At 35.7% G+C, this 20,711-nt stretch overlaps 1 protein-coding gene across 1 annotated transcript in view; it reads right to left on the bottom strand.

Annotated features, from left to right (window-relative positions):
• The window catches only part of LOC142342711 (F-box and WD repeat domain-containing 11-B-like), a 192,004-nt gene that overhangs the window by 16,408 nt on the left and 154,885 nt on the right, over window positions 1-20,711 (bottom strand). The window contains exons 7-9 of the mRNA XM_075394228.1: window positions 3,734-3,877; window positions 3,134-3,363; window positions 2,767-2,845 (exon numbers count right to left, since the gene is read on the bottom strand). Coding sequence (XP_075250343.1) covers window positions 2,767-2,845; window positions 3,134-3,363; window positions 3,734-3,877 — 453 coding nt within the window. The remainder of the gene's footprint in view (window positions 1-2,766; window positions 2,846-3,133; window positions 3,364-3,733; window positions 3,878-20,711) is intronic.

Raw genomic sequence — 20,711 nt, 5'->3', positions numbered from 1 at the left:
GCTACCTGTTTATTCCGTTTCTGAGGACGAAAAGTCAAAAGCGTCAGACGAAAAATCGGTCAAGCGAAAAATCGCATAAAAAAAGACCGACAGGACTAATATAATTGCTACAAACTTCGTTTGAGAGCAATTAAAAAAACGCGCGTAAAAAATTCCCTCTCAAAAAGCGTAAAACAGTTCAACACCAACTTCTGACTCCCTTCAAAGGTAGCCTCAAACGAACTCGATTTTTTGCTCTTACTACTTCAGCATGATCAGAATCACCACTCTAAATTGACTTCTCACTGACGTGAAAAAGCCTAAAAAGGTGAACAGATCTTAAAAAAGCCAGCACCCCAATAAAATCCGAACCTTTTGGATTGTAAAAAGCCAAGAGAGGGCCAATAAAAGCTACAGCCATCGCTTTGTGGCTATTAACAACCAGCTTCCGTCGGGAGAATTGCTCTCAAATGAATGGCGAGCATTTGGCTTCGGCGGCAACTCGATGCGGCTTAGAAAGGCTAGTTATATCTTGATTGAGGGGGTAGCGGAGGGATGAGCTCGGGTGGGACCGAGTTTGCAGGTTTATGGGGTAGAATATGGCGAGATTAAATGCGGGTGAAGTGGTCGTTGTGGTGTTGGTGGTACCGTACTCTCAGACCATCAATTTATGTCTCTTCAACAGTTTTGGTGAATCGCAAACTTAGAGACTAGAGAGCCGCAAGACTTAGAGAACTTAATGCCCCTCGTCCATTTGTAGGGACGAAAAACAAAATTATCCGACGTAAAAACACGATCAGACGAAAATACGACAAAATTGCATAAATTCCCGCATGACTAATATAACTTTAGTCACGCATGACTTTGTTCGAGAGCAATTAATAGCCGTTCATTTTTCGAAATTGCTTTTTTAATCCGCAATAAGAAAATGAACTTCTGTCGGTTACATGAAAATTTACCCAATGCCATTTTACCCAGTGCCAACTTATCCAATGCTCTTTGATCTTTCCATTTAATTATCCGACGTTCGGTTGTGATAGTTTCGTGTCAAGTCCCACGAACCATTTATTTTTATAGTCGGCTAAATAGTCGTTTCTGTAATTTTAACAATATGCTAAATTAAAGTTGGCATTGGGTAAAAAGGATTTGGGTAAATTGTCCTTACACCAATTTCGACTATGTGAAAAATCAATTAGGCTTCTTTGATTTCTGCTCAAAGGCACTTTGTTAGCAGCTGTCCTTCGAACATAGCTTCAAAACACAAATTGTTGACAAATGTGACAGATATTTCCAAACTTTATGAAATTTGAACTTAATTCTTTAGCAAAGAAATATAAGAAAGAATTAAAGAGAAAAAAACAATAAGGAAAGAAAGACAGGAGTGGCTAAAAAATTACCAGTTTTGAGGTCAAGAAAACGAGCTACTTTTTGCATCAACTCGAGTTCGAGTCTATGCCCCTCGCTCATAGCCATAGGTCTTATCGCTTACGCTACCAATGCGCATTGAATTTGTCTATTGCAATTTCTGAATCAGCAATATTTTGGCCAATGACTTTAATGGCTCACCTATTTTGGCAAGCCTAAAGAGCGCAAAACGTGCAGATTAGGAGCCAAAATATGATGAAAGAAAAGGATTGGAAAGAAAGAAAGAACGAAAAATAAGAACGAAAAGAAAACCAACTTAAATTTTTCGTGCTTCAGGAAATTATGCCTATTTTTCCGCATTTACCAGTCAATGGTATTATCATCTACGCCGCCGATTCCTATTGACGTTTCTAATGAGCTTACGCAATTGACGTTTCTAATGAGCAAATTGTTGGCTATTGCCTTTTTGGCGCGCCTGTTTTTGCTATGCAGGAAGCTTAATGAGTGCAAAAAATGAGCGAATGAGGAGCTTAAATATGGAAATAAAGACGTCTCAAAATTCACGCATTACACTATGCATTACCATGCCCCTCGCTTAACAGCCATAGATCTTGTCGGTTGCGCTACCGATGCGCATTGCATTCGTCTTTTGCTCTTTCTGAATCAGCAATAATTTGGTCAATGGCTCGCCTGTTTTGTCAAGCTTAGTGAGTATAAAACATGTTTAGATTAGGAATTAAAATATGACAAAAGAGACAGATTAGAAAAAAAAACGAACGAAATAAAAGGAACGAAAAAGCAACTTCTCAAATTTATATTCCAGGAAATTATGCGTCGTTTTCCCCTTTAATAAGACTCGAAACCCTGCCCCTCGCTTGACAGTCAATCCTCTTATCCTCTATGCTACCGATCCTACTGTCTATACCTATTAACCTTTCTAATGAGCCAAATCTTGGTTAGTGGCCATTTGGCTCGCTTGTTTCCTCTATGCGACATGCTTTTTGAGTGCAAAAAATGAGCGAAATATGGCGATATAGCACGTCTCGAAAACGTATGCATTGCGCTAGGCTGAATGTTTAAGGGCCGTTAAAACATGTAACCATTGGAGCTGAAACATGGTGGTACAGCATTCGAGCTAGAATTAATATAGAGATTCGCATTACTGCCACATTTTTTAGGCTCGCTCATAACTCCGACAAAATCAAGCAAATTTGAGTTTTCGTGTACGTTTTGGGCGTAATGAAGACTCGTTTATAATAATGCCTTCCAGGGCAATTAGTAATCGCCAGATTTTATTGGCAAAGTAAAATTGATAGTATTTATGTAGAAATATTTCTTGTTGCAAATCACTGAATACAAGCAAGGCATCGACAAAATGAACGCTCCTTCGTTCGGAAGCACTTCTATTCAGATCAGTCTCACCTCAAGCGTCTGCAGACACAATTCGGACACGGGGATTCGTGGGTCCAGGGCTGCTTTCAGGTCCCACACTTTGATTCTCCTGGAATTAATACAACATTATATATTTGTTTAAATGACAAAGACGTATTCCGCAATATGATGTTCAAGGCACACATCAGGTTTTATTTTTCTTACTCGCAGAAATTCCCTCATACGAAACCCATCTATAAACGTCTACATTCAAAACTCGAGAGACTGTTGGTAAAATGCTGATCAGATCATAAGATTGTACTGACGATTGCTTAAATAAAAGGAGCGATATAGAACATTTCTTCGAATTGTCACTGACATGAACTTCGGGCGATCGATAACAGAACTGTTGACTAACCCGTCGTAAGCACCAGATACAATTCTGTAGTTGTCGAAGCGAATGCAGCGCACTAGCTCCTCGTGGCCATTGAGTGTACGTATACACTGGCCGTTCTCAATGTCCCAGAGGCGGATATCGTTGTCACTGGACCCTGAGACTACAAGGTTGTCCCTATACTGGAGACAGGCGATTCCTCGCTTGTGTCCATTCAGAGTGCGCACGAACTCACAAGTTGAGGTCGCCCACACCTGTAATAATACACTGCATACATACATTTACAGCATAATACAAATTTGAATTTAATGAACTCAATCCTCGTGAATCACGAATTTTGCAGGAACTTAATGCAGTATTATCAAAGTTACAATGTTGAAAATGGGGTTTACGGAGGTAAAATTTGTTTTAAGATCAGACAAAAGACAACATGTACTTCGAAATCAGTTCACTCACACATAACTGTAAATAGGAGATTTGAAGCACTCAAGTTTACCAAAAAGCGAAAAACAAGCAATAGTGGAAAACAAACACTTCGCTCATGCACAATTGCGGACGCTACAACGCGGAGCCATTTTAATTTACATCACGCACTTGAAGAAGTAAATTAGGCAGAGATTTAACCTTGATTGTTCTGTCTCCGGAGGCGGACACAATGTATCTCTGATCAAAATCAACAACATTGACAGCTGCCCTGTGACCCACCAGCACCCTCCGAATGTTGATCTCCCCTGGATTCACCATGTCCCACACTGCGATTGAACGGTCCTAAACACACGCAAAGAACATAAGGATTTGGTTGATTGAAATTGTACGTAGAAAATGTTCAAAATCATCCAAATCGAACGACTTTTGACTGATAGCTGATGTGACCATTCAAAAGACTCGTTCTCCACCTGTGATAAAAATCGAAGGGTTAAAAGTTTTCCCTCAGTGCAACCAGAACCTTATATACAATATTAATTTTTTGAAACAGATCAAATCAAAGAAAAAGAATGAGGACGAATAATTCAGATAATTTAAAATCTTTCCATTAAGAGGAACAGGAGGTTCAAATAAATTTAATTGTTCCGACCCCACTTGTGGGGGGGAGGAACTATATACACAAATGGGTTTTTTTTTGTTCCGTGAATTTTGGCCGATCGATATATTCATCGTAGAGAAGAGTGAGTGGTATCATTGAAAAGCTCGTCTCGCGTAGAATTCGGAATTAAAAAGATTTTTTCGAATTTCGTGTTTTTTGAGGAATTATCAAGGTTTAAAGTTTTGCGTGAACACGTGAAGTTTGGCATGATTTTGTTCACTTTTTGTTCAAATTAAGCTATTTTCTATAAAAAAAAATAGCAATTCAAAATTACATTTTCTGCTATAAATGGAACATTCTTGTGATTCTAACAGACGAAAGGCCATAAAAGGGGTAGTTTTCGTCTCATAGTGATGTTTACTATAGAAAATCCTCGATTTTCATTTGAGAGCTGGAATTTTTAAAAACCTTTTCATGTTTTTTTTATTACTTTTTTTCAAGTCACTTGGAGACTAGTCACATTTATTATCCAGGTTGTGTTCCTGACAAACCTCATTTACCGTCAAGTAATGCCCAATAAACAAATAATTAGTTTTTAAGGAATCGGGCAATTTTTATGGCTCCGATTCTTGAGTTTTATTAATTTTTTTTTAAATTTTGATTCTTTTTTTGAGATTTTAATGAAATTTTGTAGCCCTATGACATAGATTCGTTGACTAGAATTGCAATACGCTTCCTAAAAAGCATTAAGCGAACCTATTTAGTAATTTGAGGGGACAGCTAATGGCTGTTAAGACTTGAAAAAAAATTTTCGAAAGAAAATTTTTTAAAAAAATTTTTATTTTCTATTTGAAAGTTTACTAATTTTTCGGGGTCCTATGGCATAGACTCGATGACTAGAAAAACAATAGGCTTCTTAAGGAACAGTAAACGAACTACGTAGTAACTTGAGAGGACAGCTAATGACTGTTAAGACTTTAAAAATAGTTTTTCGGAGGAAAACTTTTTAATGAAATTTCGATTTACTTTTTGAATTTTTTATAAATTTTCGGAGTCCTTTCGCATTATTAGGGTTCAAAATAAGCCACAATGTAACATATTAAAACCCTGAAAGATATAGATTATCGTTTTAACGGCCTCGACACTTTCTTGAAGAAAGTAAATGAATTTTTTAATTTTGTCTTTAACTGTCATTTTTACTTTGTCATTTCGGTCGTATGAAATTTCCTTTATAGTGATAGGTTTTTTGGTTTTCATGGAAGAATAGTTGAGCCGATATTCTGATTTTATCAGATAGCTGATGGCTTTCCTGACTTTGAAAAGAATCGTTTTCCAAAACTAAAAAAAAATTTAACTTCGCAATTTTCTTTTTATTTTTCTTTTTGTTACCTAATCTCGTTAGTTAGTTACAGCTCAAATATGACATTGTGGATGTCAGGGGAAGGTGTCAAAAGGAATTAGTGTCCTCATTTTTTTTTAAAAAGAATTTGTCATGACCTTACTGGCTTCGACACCGGTTTTTCACAAAAAAAATAAATTAATTTGATTTTTGTCATTTTTGACGTTCTTTTTCTAGACGTTAGACATATTCTGGATAACTGCAGGTCTCAAGAGGTTCCTATGGATGAATAAACGACCCTACTTGAACATATCATTATGTAATTAAAGTCTTTTTTGACTTCTGATGTAATTTTATTTCGAAAAAAATTAAAAGTATTATATACTTTCGCCCTTCTTTCTTTTTTGTCTACTTGTTACCTAGTCTCACTAATGAATGACCACATACTACAGTTTTGGTATATGAGGAAAGCGCAATCAAATATATTTTGAGGGCCAAAATATGGCTTGAAGGTTTTGACAGCGTTTTCCGGCAAGTTTCAATTAATTTTTTGTTTGTTGTTTTTTTGTTCTTTTTAGCCGCCTAAAAAATGAATAAGGTCAGGTCCCGATGCCCTTCTATAGAAGCATTGGTTATCGCACGCCTTTAGGATATTTTACTTGATTTTTAACGGTTTTCATTACTTTAAAGTTAATAATTTAAAAAAAGAATGCGAATTTTTTAACTTTACTGTTTTTGTTCTCTTTTGTCTAATTGTAACCAAACCTTTTTATGGACTGGTCCCATATCTTTTCTGGTGATTTTTGGGTTATTTTGTTGAGTCTTAGTTTTATCTGACGGTGTGTTGAATTTGTTATTAAGCTTGGTTTTTTAAAACGGACGTAAAATTTTTGATGTAACTAATGTTTGTTGTTGCTGTTGTTGTTTGATTTTGCTCTTCGTCTTGACTCGCTTTCTTAATATTGGCATAGCACAGCAGTCTAATGCATCAATTTTTACCCCACTGATTTGTTTGCTTTGGAGGCTATCTTATCGTTCATACATAATTTTTTTTGAAAAATACTTGGGTTTTTTTTTTAGTTTTTTGGGATTCCAAAAGATAATTTTTGGGTTTTTCTATCTGTTCCTCATTTGGTAGACAATTATGCCAAAATTGTGGATGGGCGGGGTCGGAACCTTATGTGCCATCGCACATTACCGAGCCGCCTTGTTTCAGTTTAAACATCAAATAGAGGACAAGTCCAAGCAATTACCAATTCAAGACTCCGGCTTGCTACTATCTCTGATCATATTCTCGGTATTTTCTGCTTCATTGTTGATGAAATACAGCAATTTGACAAACTGAAGGCACCCAAAATGTCGATGGAAGAAAAACCAAAAAAGCTAACAATAGGAAAATCTAGACTAGAACCAATAATTTTAAAATTGTTGTTTACTGAAACATTTCGATTGTTTATTAAAACAGCTTTAAGATGAACACAGGTGCTGTAAAATAATAATAAATAATAACTAAATTTGTAAATTCCTTGAAAAAAAAATTCAAGTTACTCAACTTATTTTGTTCGCGTGGTGCCTTTGATAGTATTTCGACACCCTTGAGTGATCTTAAAATCATATTTAAGAACAATTAGAGAGTGAGAATGATGAAACAGCTGCGAAAGAAGTAGGCCATATAATATAATTAGCAGATACAGAATTGAGCAAAACAGAGACAACCTATAAAAGTCATTAGAAAAAAATCAAATACTTTGTAAAAAAAAAAACTTTTCATTAAAATCAATTCAAAATGGGGTTTTTACTTCGTCAACGATATTGTATCATTCACAGTCTGCACTATGAAAAGGTTAGTTAAATGGCCTTCAAATGGCTAAAAAAACATCGAATGACTTGAACGTTAGTGTTATTCATAGAGTGAGGTAAGTCAATTTCGATACAAAAATATATCACTTTAGGCAGCTTAAAACAAAACCAGTGCTCATTTCAGTAAGAAATAACGTGACGCACCAAACGTAAAACCGAACCGATTAACGTAGGGCAATATGCTCTTAAACGACAGGCGAGCGGTTGGTATCGTCAGGAGGTACTTAGGGCTTACGAAAGCCAGATTAACCGTGAAAGGGTTTGTAAGTGGGGAGGTCTAAATGCGAATTGCTCCCAAACAACCGGCAAGCGGTTAGCATCGTCAGTAGCTACGTTAGATTTAGTGCGGTCACCTTAAGCTTAATTGAAGGGGTGCGGGGTGAGCGCAGCGCGGGGAGGTCGTATTCAACAGTGTGGGGGGATTTTGACGCGGTGGGTAACGGTGGTGGGGGTCTTTGGCTGCACGTGGCCACGTCCCTACGGCCTGAACGATGTGCAGGGTGGAAATTGCGGGGTGAGTGAAGTGAGGGGTGAGGTGGGAGCTGATGTGGGAGAGGTGTAAGGGGGGGCAAGGGGGTGTCAAACTCTAAGAACCGCCTTTCACACCGTCTCCAACAAAGTTTCTGTTTATTGTATACTTGGAGATTTATGAGCTGACAGGTTTTCAGAGAACTTAATGCCTTCTGGGCGCTACCTGTTTATACTATTCTTGAGGAAGAAAAGTGAAATGGGCCAGTATTGAAAAACCGCATAAAAAGACCACAGGACTAATATAATTGCTACAAACTTCATTTGACTAAACATAGCCGGCAGATTGCCGGAATAGCTGCGGAAGAACCGGCTGGCTTGCGTGCCGTATAATAGAGATAGAAACAGCTACAGATATAAATTGAAAAGTTATGGACGCCGCTCAAAAAGCTATGTAAATACAGCGATAAATTAAAAAAGCTTGTTAAAACTCATTGCACAGAAGCCTTTTCAATGGGGATCATTATAACACATATGAGTTCTTTTGACATTAAATTAATTCAAAATAAACTTAAGCTTTAACGCGCAAAAGTCATTTTTATTGAATGAGGTAAGTCACTTATGATCAAAATCTCATCACACAGAAAACTTTTGCTAGAGAAGGTGAGAAATGACGTCACGCGCACAAAAGCCTTTAGTGAGAGGAATAAGTCATTCAGAAAGTTTGACTTTTTCAGCTTTGCTGTGTGAGCAAAATCAAAACGAAAAAGAGCGTCAGACGACGAAGTAAAAAAAAACATAGCAGGACAAGTCCTAAAAAGAATTCAAAGAATTGTATTAATTTATGACCCGACAATCATTTTCTCCGCTTTAAAAGGCAAATGAGCGCTGTTAGTAATGAGAAGATCCAATAAAACAACACAAGAACAAAAAACAAGCAGGACAAAAAAATCAACTTTTGTTTTCTGAAAAGACAGGATCAATATCAAAAAACAACTGCTTTGAACTCAAACTGCCAACTATATTTCCTTTTTCTAACTATATTCCTCTATTGCTCTAAGACAAAACTATATTCCTCTAAGACAAAACTAACCAAAAATCGCAAAAAACTTGCTGAATTCTTTTGAAAACACTTAAAATTCACAGAATGCAACAGCTAATGAAAGATACAACTACATCAATTAATTGCGTCCTCAATTACCACCGTTCAGAACTGTCATCAAAGAGATTAAGTGCTAGGACATCAATAAGTACAACAAATACAAGCAAAACAAAAAAATAACTAAAAATTAAAAAAGAAACGATCAAGCGTGTAAGTAACAAAAAACAATAGCTATGAATTGAAATCACTTGCTTTAATTCAATCAATTGTAGCAGTGTCAGTCATAGAAAACACTAACTTTGAATAAAAGCGAATAAATCGAAAAATTTAACCTCTACTAGCAGCATCAGAGACCTGTCCTGAATGAGACATCAAAATAGAAAAAAGACATGAATGATAAGACATCAAAAAGTATAATAAATACTCGCAGAAATCAAATTCACTCAGAATTTTTGAGAAAAAGTAGTGTTTAAGTTATGAAAACCACTCGCTATCCTCTCGAGTCATTGAATAGGTTCTTTTATGCCTCATTAGCAACCAATCAGACCTGTTATTGATGATAATAAGTGATAAGACAACAGATAATTTTAAACTGGGCAAAAACTAAAATTCACTAATATTTGATGACAAATAGTGGCAAATTCATTAAAAGTTGTAGCTACCCCTTTATGAAATCAAGCAAAGGTAAATAGGCCCAATTAGGACAAATATGTACCGTCTTAAAAGCACTGAAGGAGGGGAAACTCTGAAAACGGAAATCAAATTGACGTACCTGAAACAAAAATCCATCTCAAAAACCGCCAAATTGTTCAAACACCAATTTCTCACTCCCCTTTGAAGGAATTTTGAAATAAAAGTCACGCCTCAAACCTACTCGATTTTTCGCTCTCTTTACTATTCCAAAGTGACCAAAATCACAACTCTAATTTGACTTCTCACTGACGTGAAAAAGCCAAAAAAAGTGTGAACAGATCTTAAAAAAGACAGCGCACCAATACAATTCAAATTCTTTGAATTGTAAAAACCAAGAGCACAGCAATATAGCTACGCTCAGCTTACAGCTTCGCAGCCACAAAACTCTGCCAACACACCAATTTTGCCTGTTCTCAACCGCTTCGGTTGTTTGTACACTCAGACTGGTAAAGCTCTAAGAGAACTGTTCAGTCGCATAATGCCCTCAAGGTTTTAGCTGTTTACGCCGTTACAAAGACGAAAAGTCAAATGTTCAGACATACTCTCAGACGAAAAGTAGCTGTTGCAAAAATTCATCAGGAAAAGACTAATAGGACTAATATAAATGCAAATAACTTTGTCTCAGATCAATTTAAAACAATAAAATAAAACTCAGGTGTCAAAAAGCCAACAAAAGTACCAGAAATCTGACAAGCACAGAAATCAACCACCTAAAAAATCTTAACAATAAAACTTCCAGCTATAAGAAGACTCTGATCCCTAAAGCAAAGAAAAATGTAATTCGACCAAAAAAAAATAAAGCTGCGTATATCACACATTTAAATTAACAATTGTCGGTGACAAATTCTTAAAAAGGAAAAATCTTGAATCGAAAACTACAGAAAAACAAACAGCAAAATGAAAATACTGTTTGCTAGGTTTCCAAAAAAACGGAAATGAGGTATGCATCAGCAAACAGAGCCGAAAAATAGCCGACGTTGACACCGCTGACTGGAATTTGGATTGAAACGATTAAAAATTAGTGACAATTTGACGACAGCCTAATTTTTTTCTAAGTTTGAAAAATGGATAACTTTGCCTACGGTTTCCTTAGAACAGAGAAAAATGGTTAATTTGGCCTTTAAATTGAAAACAAAAAACTTGATACTAACACCAGTTACCAACATACTATATAGAACTTTGATAACTTGATGCTCGAGAAAAAAGATGCTCAACAGCCTAATTTTTTTCTAAGAGCTAAAAAGTGTTCTAATTTGGCCCGCATTTGCATTAGATTAGATTTAAAAAATGTTAAATCAAATTGCAGGACAATAAGCGTAATATTAAACCCAACTGGCACTACACTTTACGCAACTTCGGTAACCAAAGGCAGTAAACCTTTAACATTAAGCTTTAGTGCTCAGCATGTATTGGCGAAAAGGATGATAGAAGTCAGAGATCAATCGTATAAATCGTGACTGGTATAACACGTGTAAAAACGTGATCACGAGGTATAGCACGTTTAAAAACGTGATCACAAGGTTAAACAAATAAACACAAATAAGTCCTGAATTAAAATCCAAAACATTCATCAAAATAACTTAGAACCTGAAAATCAAGAGTTTTCTATAAACATCAAACTATGACAGTTAACAAAGCACATGATTCTATATGCGCTAAAAACCGAAAAATTCAAAACAATTAAAAATTTCTTTTTTCGAAAGGCCAGTAAGTGACAACACAACAAAACAACTTCAAAACTGGACAACCCTTAAATATCAATTTAAAACCCTTAAAAATCAATTGTAACATAGCTTTTCTTACGCCTGATTAAAGAGCAAATGAGACAAGCCACTAATGAGACTGCTAAAAAGAACAACAAAAACAACTACAAAAACAGGCATAACAAAAACTATTTTATAAAAAGAAACAGTTTCAGGCATAACAAAAACTATTTTATAAAAAGAAACAGTTTCTAAGTCCTAAAAACCATTAACTGCCAATTGATTTTTTTCAAAAAAACACAAATGTGCCTTATTAGTGCACGTGTATGACCTTTCAAAGCCATTATTTGAGAAATTCAGGATAAAAGAACGGAAAAAAATTAGAAATGGGCACAGAAAAAAAATAGCTTTCAAATGCCGAAAACTTGTTCAAAATCGAATTTCTCACTCCTTTAGAGGTAGGATGACAAAAAAATCTCGCTTCAAATCTACTGGCTTGTTCTCTCCCCTTGCTTCTTTAGCGCGAATTAAACCACCAAATTGACAAGAAAAGTAGAAAAAAAGTGAGAACAGAACAAAAAAAATCGAAGTCGGCGAACTCCTGAAACTACTCGAAGATATTGACTTAAAACCGAGCCAACTACTCAAAAAAACAAAAATAGCCTCTCATGATCTTACACTAATCAGCTCGAAACAGTAACATGACCAAAATTAATATGAGAAAAGTCAAATCTGATAAAAAAATTCAAACAACCTGATTAAAAAACTGATTAAAACAACCTGATTAAAAAATGATTAAAACAACTTGATTTTAAAACAAATTTTGATTTAAAAAATTCAACAATCAACAAACAACTGGCAAGAAAACAGGAAACGGTATTTAAGGAGAAAACAGAGGAAAATGAAAACAAAGAAGTAAAATCAAAAACTTTCAAATTAGGGTTGTACTTAAAATTGTTTTGAAAAACCCTTTAAAATCCTTCTGTGCAATCAGTACCCCACCCCATTCAGAGACCAAACAGCAATCTAAAAAATCAACCGATTAACGTCAGACAAATTGCCCTCGAACGTCTGGGGAGACAATTTAATCCCGAGGATGTAGAGTATAAAAACTTTTCTTTAATGGCACAAGAACATCCGACGAGAGAGAGGTGCAAACCCTCAACCTATAGAGTCACACACATTCACAATAATGTTGTTCGAGCGTAATTCAAAAAGGAAACCACAAAACTAGGAAAAATTAAAAATGTGTATCATTTCAAGCCATGTCTATCGGGCGCAATACCTATAGATTAGAAAGAAGAAAATACTGAACAAGCAAAGCAATAGCAAAAAGCTTAAAATTAGTAACATAGACAATAATTTTGAAACGTTGATAATTGGCTAAAATTCTATTAACATTATTCCATTTTTTAAACAAACTCATATCAATAGGAAAGATCGTTGGAACCAACTGAGTACAACCAAAAGCTTCCCCAAATGCCATAGAAAATAGATTAAAAAAATTGCTAAAAAACGTCCATCAGAAAAGGTCCGCTCACAAAAGCATCTAACATTTTGCGGCATCTGGTCAAAAATGCTTCCAGACGTTCTCTTACTAGCTAATAAATATGAGAAAAACAGCTTTTGCTGAAAGAGTTGAAGTTAAAACTATAAAACTTCGAAAAAGCCCCACATGATCAAACTATTGCTCGCTTATCGCAAATTTTTTCACGCCTATTTTTTTTTCGCTCGCTCTCTCTCTCTAAGAAGGATACCTGCACAAAAACCACTCTACGTTCTTTCTCAGTTTTTATTTTGTTCAGCAGATTGACCTACAGACTTTTCACGTGCGGCGTTTTGACTTCCTCTAAAAACACATTCTCTTAAAATAGAGGTCACCGATTTAAAAAAATAGATCACCATTACTCCTCTTAAAGAGGCGTAAAAAGACGCCTAAAGGAGAACGCCTAAATAATAGCTTTTGAGATGCTGACGGCTGCTATCAATAATTTATTAAAATATTAGTTACCATGACCAAATAATAGCTTCAGAACTTGTTCGAGGGTAATTACAAATCTAGTTGAATCTGTCTCAACACACACCTTAACTTGACAATCAGATGACCAGAACATCGGTTTCAGTTCTTTGTACAGACATTTCTTGAACAGGCATTTTTTGCGCAAACATTCTAGAAATGGAAGTCAAATCTTTGTTCGTGATCAGCGTGTGCAGGTTAGTATTTTGAACAAGCTAGCTCTCCACGGCTTCTATAACGAACTGGAAGTTAATCTCAATTAAATTTAGATTCAACTTTAGATGATTCCCTTCAGATCTCATAATCACAATCATCTAGAAACTATTTGCAAAATGTTGAGGAAAAAAACCGCCTGAAGTCGCGCTATCTCAAACCACAGAATCGTATCTGTACCTGCAGAATTTGCGTGAGAAAGGCTCCATGCAGACGCCCATGGAAGGGATCATTCAGGAGACCATACTCCCACAAAAATATTTACAAAAACTCACACAAGGCAAATAGTTTCGCAACTCAGGTTTGAGTATCATCATCGGGGAAGAGTAGGAGTAAAATAAATTTTAAATGGATCCGATCCGCATACTTATGAATTAGATCTACGTCATTATGTAACCGTGTTATTTTAATATGATAAATGTAGCGAAAGGTCACCACTGGCCCCTATGGACCGTTTGCAGGTACAAATGTTTCAGCTAACTACCCTGGTAATATGAAGCTTAAAACTGCAACAGTATGAATCCTCAAACATAACCGACTAACGTCGGGCGAACTGCTCTCAAACGACCGAAGAGCGGTTGACTTCATCAGTAGCTAGCCACAGTTTAGTGAGGCTAGCTTTAGCTTGATTCGACTCTGCAGCCTTTAGTTTTCCAGCCTTGTTAGTAAATAAATCAAATAAAAAACTGATATTTTAAAAATTTGCAAAATATTGCAAAATTTAAAATAAAAGCTTCTATATTTCGCAGTGGAAATGTTCAGAACTACTTTTCTATCTGTGGAGTTATGTCAAATAACCCATCAGCAAGACTTGAAAAGCTTCGATAGCCAGTAATGATCGTTAAACTCAAGAAAAGGACAAAAATATTCACAAATTTTGAAAATAATCGCAAATTTTAACAAAATCTTACAAAAAAACAAGATATTAAAATCTTCAAAACCACGTCATTGTCTTAGGAGACTATCGAGTGTCCCTATTTCAAGCTTTAAATAGTTTGACAGACTCATAAAGATCCATAAATTTGGAACATGATAATTTTCCGAAAATTAAAAAAATTATCAAAAAATTGCTTAAGCTGGAGTCATTGAAATATTGATAACCATTCCAATAACTCTAGAAACTGTGCTACAGTTTATCATAAAACCTTGGAGGAGGTCTCTAGGACCCCGGAGCCGGAAAAAAATAATAAAAAATTCAAAAAGTTCAAAAAAAAAACTTAAAATTGCAAATATATTTAGAAATTGCTTAAATTCGTGGTATTAAAATCTTGAAAAACATTCCATTACAACTAGAAAAAAGCAGTTACCTATTATCAAACACTAGAGGAGGTTCTTCGGCTTTTGAGGCTAGAGAAACCTAAAAACCGACAAAAATTTTCAAAAAAAAAACTTGAAAATCGCAAGTTTTAACGAAAAAATTGCTAAAACTTGTGATATTAAAAAGTTGAAAACAATTCCAAGGCCAAAAAAATTTCTCGAAAACTTATTATCAATCCCTTAAAGAGGTTTTTTGGCACCTGAGTCTGCAGAAGACTTGATCAATGGAAGATAAATGTCAAAAAAATTGAAAAAAATTGCACGTTTACTAAAAAAAATGCTAAAATTGATGACGTTTAAATGTTGAAACCATTCCACTACTACCAGAAACCATGCAGTAAACTATTAAAAACCCTAGAGGAGGTTCTTTGACACCTAGAGCTGAAAGAACTCAAAAAATGAAAAAAATCAAAAAGCTTGAAAAAATTGTGAAAATTAGTATAAAATTGCGTGTTTTTAGCAATCGGTTGTTCGAACATAGCCACCATTATTGTGGGGGGGGGGGGGTGTACCCCGGTGGGCTGATGGGGTGGTGATGGGCAACAGTGGGGTGGGGGGGGGGCAACAGCGCGGTGGGGGGAGTGGGGCAATGGGAGGGTCAACAGTGGGGGTGTCGTCAACCTCTAAGAACCATCTGAAACAGACCTGAAAGGCTCTAATAGCACTTAATGCCGGCTGGGCGCTACCTGTTTATCCCCTTTTTGAGGACCAAAAGTCAAAAGCGTCAGACGAAAAATCGGTCGAGAAAAATCGCATAAAAAGACCGATAGGACTATAATTGCTACAAACTTTGTTTGAGAGCAATTAATCACCAAATTGTATGACCGGGAAAGTTTTATAGCAAGTTCTGAATCGACTTACAAGATTTTTTTCAAGATCACGAGGAGATAAAAAACAGCTGACCAATAATCGATCAATGAACAATTGGCACTGACGTCGGGCTAACGTCGGACTAACGGACTAACGTCGGGTGATTTGCTCTCAAATGACCGGCGAAGTCGTGCATTAGAGGTGCGATGAGCAGAGTGGGGGGGGGGGGGTAGTATCGGAGGGCTGGATGGGGGCCCAAATCGTCAGGTGGAAGAGGGTGAGTGGGGTGTCAAGATTCAGAACCACCCTTCACACCATGAAATGGTCTCTTCAAAACAGTTTTGATTTAGCGCATTCTTAGAGACTCCTAAGGCTTAAGGCTCTAAGAGAGCTGCTCAACCATTCTAAGCCCTGCGTTGCAGGCTCCGGGCTTCACCTGTTTATCTCTTTTTTGAGGACGAAAAGTTAGAAGTGTCAGACGAAAAATCGGTCAAGCAAAAAATGCAAAAAGACAGCAGGACTAATAATTGCTACAAACTTTATTTGAGAGCAATCAGTTATACGCTGCCTTGGGTAGAGCATGTAGCGTTGGAACCTAAAATTAATCAGATGAAATTAGTTGGAACAGATAAAAATTTTATCCGATCCAAACGATTCTCCGCACACGCCTGTTTGCATACAAAGTATGCAAATTTGATTTTCTTCGAAATGTGACTGCTTTGCTTGTAATTTCCATACCAAGCGCATTTTGTGGGAATAGTTCGCATGCAAATGTGAGAATGCACACTTTCAAATCTACTTTCTTTTCACTTACTTATTTGATGACCTATTTCAACTAAGATTACACAAATTATCTAACAGCGCAAGGCGAGAGAGAGAGCTAACAGAGAAAGTGGGGACAACGCTTACTAACACAGAGCTACCTAACATAGCCAAATTGAATTCGCGAAAGGCGAACAAAAGACAAGGCAACTAGTGTTGGGGCTAGGGTGGGAGATGGGGAATGGGATATTACTGTAACATACTAGGACAAGTTAGCACCGATTGCTATTTGGGAATCTAGGAAAAATGTGGGAAGAGCGAAGGACAAGGGAAAGGGAATAGGCAGTGCAAGTTAGCATAGCAAGGAATAGAATCCGCAAAGATGCAATGTTGTATTAATAGTACGAAGAACAAGGGACTTAGTCAGCTGAGGGAACAATTCAAACAGACACAATAGAACACGCTGATTTAAACTAGTAGAAGGGGGCCATTGTCTCATTACAAAGTGCCGTCAGAAAAATAAAGACACTTTGAGAAATGAAAAAGCTAAAGAGGTAAAGCAAAAGGGAGCTTAAAATGGACTTTGGGTAACTTGACGCTAAAACTACTTCCCGAATTCCTTCCTTTTCCCTGTCTATTTCCATTTGGAATGGTGAAAGGGTTCCCATGATTGAAGTGATGTCTTTGGAGTGAAGTAAAGAGGGTGCATTGGACATAAAGGACAGGAGAAACGGCCAAAATGATTTAAAATACGCTAGGGGGAAAGGGGGCAACGAATGGAAATACGACCTATTTCAATTAATTGAATTGACTGAATACAGACAATTTTAGCAGTTTTCAGTAAATTGCCGCAGATTGCCCGAATAGTAGCGAAATAGACTTTCGGGCTGTATAATACAGATACGACCAGATAGATTTCAGTTGAAAAAGTTATCGACGCCGTTCAAAAAGCTATGTGAAAAACATTCAGCGATAAAATGATAAGGCTTGTTAAAATTCACTCAACAGAAGCCACTTAATTGGGGACCTTTATTACACATGAGTCCCTTTGACTTTAAACTAATTCAAATTTAACTGAAATTTTTAAAGAGCAAAAGTCATTTTATCGAGTGAGGAAGTCACGTATGATCAAACAATAATCACTCAAATGAACTAAAAACTTTTGTTAGAAAGAGTGAAAAATGACGTCACGCGCGCAAACGCCGTTAGTGAAGGGATTCAGAAATTTTGATCGCTTCAGAATTAGTATTTGAACAAATAAAAAATAAAAACAGCATCGGACGACCAAACAAAAAATTTTCAAAAAATTAACTAAACAAAAACTAGACCTAGATTGCATTGGAACACCCATTTTGAAAAAATTTGATCAAAAAATTAAAAAACGGCGAAAATCAATGTCAAATTGCCGCATTTGAACAAAAAACCATTGGTAAGAAAGCAAACTTTTGTCAAAACACCGTCCACTTACTCTTGCTTTAAATTTGGAGTGAAAAAATTCACCAGACAAATCCACTCGCTTTTTCGCTCCACTTCCTGTTTCGGTGTGACCATAACCATCACTTCAATTTGACTTCGAAAATTAAAAAAATGTGTGAAAAGATCATTAAAAAACACAACCAGAAAAAACACTAGCATGCCAAACAAATAGTAGTTATTAAAACAATTCATGAGATTTTATATAATATTTGAAGTCAATTCCTGAGAAAAAGCTTGAAGTAAAAAAAAACTAGAACCAAAAACACGAATTATATTACAAAGTCGCTTAAAGCCAATGAAAAATTTCTTTATAAAAATAAGATTTGTCGGTAGCCAATAAGTTTTGTCAAGATTATCAAGAGAATCGAAAAACAATAGCCAAGTCGTCATAGGCAAAAAAATGCCTGATATTAATGAAAAACGAAAAACTGCAAAAACTACGGAAAATAGTTTATATTTCTTGATATTTTGTGAATTTTTTTTAACAAAATTAAATTTAAAACCGGCAAAACTGTACCCACTTGGTATCTAAATACTCCATAAGTAATAAGCGTGTTTTCAAATCTGAATTAAGGTAGTAGAACAAAACAAAGAATACTCAAAGAACCTCCTGAACCTCCTGAACCAAAGCCCACTCAACCGTTCAAACAAAACTAAGATTCAAAACTGTATAATTGAGAAGTACTTCATGAAAACGCAAAATTATAATAGGCACTGAAGCCGTTAAAAAGCTACTTAGACATGTCACATTTTCGCTGATGAAGTTTCGTAGTCTTCGGCCTTCTGTTTAATTAACGGGACAGTTTGTCAAGAAATTCAAACAATCCGTAAATGCTCTTTTCCTATATACTGTACTCAATTATGAAAGCCTTTTACAATTTATCATTTGGTGTGCGTTGAAAAAACACGTTAAGTGACCTAACATTTCATGTGAAAAAAACTCGGAAACTAACATAAGGTATGGAATTAGCATGAAGCAGCGTATCAATACTAAAATGTCATCTCAATCGCACCTCAAAGAACTTAAAAGCGGCCTATTCTATTTTGAAGGAGATACTTTTAATATGAACACACCATCTCTGAAGTAAAAAGCTATTTTTTCATGCATGTGCTATTTCAACAGCAATTGGCAGAAAACAAATTCACAAAAAGTAGTGTATAACGTGCAAAATCTTCATTATAAAATTGTACAATATTTTCCGTTTTAAAAGTTTCTATTGAACTTTAGTTCGAAAATCTTAACCCTCCTTAAGTTTCAGATTTCGTGAAGAAAGGTAAATTGGATAAACTTTATTAAATACACTAATATGCGTGTGTCATTTTCATTTTCAAGAAACGTGAGATCACTTAAAGTTCAACCATACCCCCCACCAAATTGCTGGAAAATAGCCGCCGTTTACCCGCTTGACGCAAATTGGGATTGAAGCAAAAAGAAAACACACCTGACAGATTGCCGGAAAATAGCCGCCGTTGATTCCAATAAGCATGACTGGGACTGAAAGAATAGAAGATATTGAAAACAAAAGATTTTTGTACAAAAACATTTTTTAGTCCGATTTATTTTGATGGCATTTCGTAGTTGAACATTAAGTACTTCTGTTTCTTAGAGAGAGGCTATAGGGGCTACTATCGATGCCAATAAGCATTAGAGATGGTAACTAAGACTTATAGGAACGACGTTCAAATAGCGGGCATCTAAAATTGGGCTTTATGGGTTTATCCCGTTTCTACTTCTGACTTCAATTCTTTATACTGAGTCTGTTCATTTTGAATTGCTTTGCTGAGCAACTGATGTTCAAAATAACTTTTAGCAGAATGAGAGAAGAGAGAAACTAGCCTAGAGAAGTCAAAAAGATATCACGCAAAATATTGAAAAAGCGGCAAAATGAGGTAAAGCGAAACATTTTTTATTCTACGAAGTAAAAAAAACATAGCAGGACAAGTCCTGAAATACAATCCAAGGAATTGATTGAAAAACAGGCCTAATGTACCTGACCAGCAGATCAACTGAACAATCCCAGCCAAAAAGACGAAATCTCGAAAGTTGAGAAACTAAAAGAATCAAACTAAACAGAAAAAAAGAATTATTGAAGCTTGAAGCTACTAAAACTCTTGAAGCTTTTAACCTGAAGGCCATTTATGACACAATGCAATATAGTCATTAACTCACGCAAAAGACTTGAAAGAGATTAATTTGACACTAGAGGTAGATAACCTCGCAAAAAATGACAAATGCTTCAAAAAGAAATGTGAAAAATGCTTCAAATGAAAAGGAAAAATTTAAAGATATTTTTCGAAAATGTGTCTGGAAAAAATGTTCAAATTCATTTTTTCTTTGTGGAGTTCTGTCTTGTAACTCAACTGCAACAATTAAAAAGTTTTGTTGGCCAATAAACATAGTTAAACTCAGAAAATGACAAAAAAAAATTCAAAAAAATCGAAAACAACCAAAAAAAAAAATTAAATTGCAAGCATTATTTAAAAAATTACTTATATTTGCAATCTAAAAAACAGAAAACTATTTTGTTGCCACTAGAAACTCTGCAATAACATACTAGCAAACTCAATAGCAGCAAACCCCTGGACACTGAGGAAAAAGACTAAAATTTCAGGGAGTCAAAGAAAAAATTACAAATTGAAAATCGCTAAAATTTGAAATATTAAAATCTTGAAACACATTCCCCATTACCACTAGAAACTATGCAGTAACCTATTATCAAAACCTAAAGGAAATGGTTTGGCTTTTCAGGCTAGAGAAACCTAAAAATTGACAACATTTTTCAAAAATTTGAAAAAATTGGCAAATGCCATGGCCAAT

The sequence above is a fragment of the Convolutriloba macropyga genome, chromosome 7 (assembly GCF_964194025.1).
Source record: "Convolutriloba macropyga chromosome 7, txConMacr16.3, whole genome shotgun sequence".
NCBI classification, from domain to species: Eukaryota; Metazoa; Xenacoelomorpha; order Acoela; family Convolutidae; genus Convolutriloba; species Convolutriloba macropyga.
The sequence above is the reverse complement of the archived record's forward strand: the minus strand, read 5'-3'. Positions and strand labels throughout refer to the sequence as shown.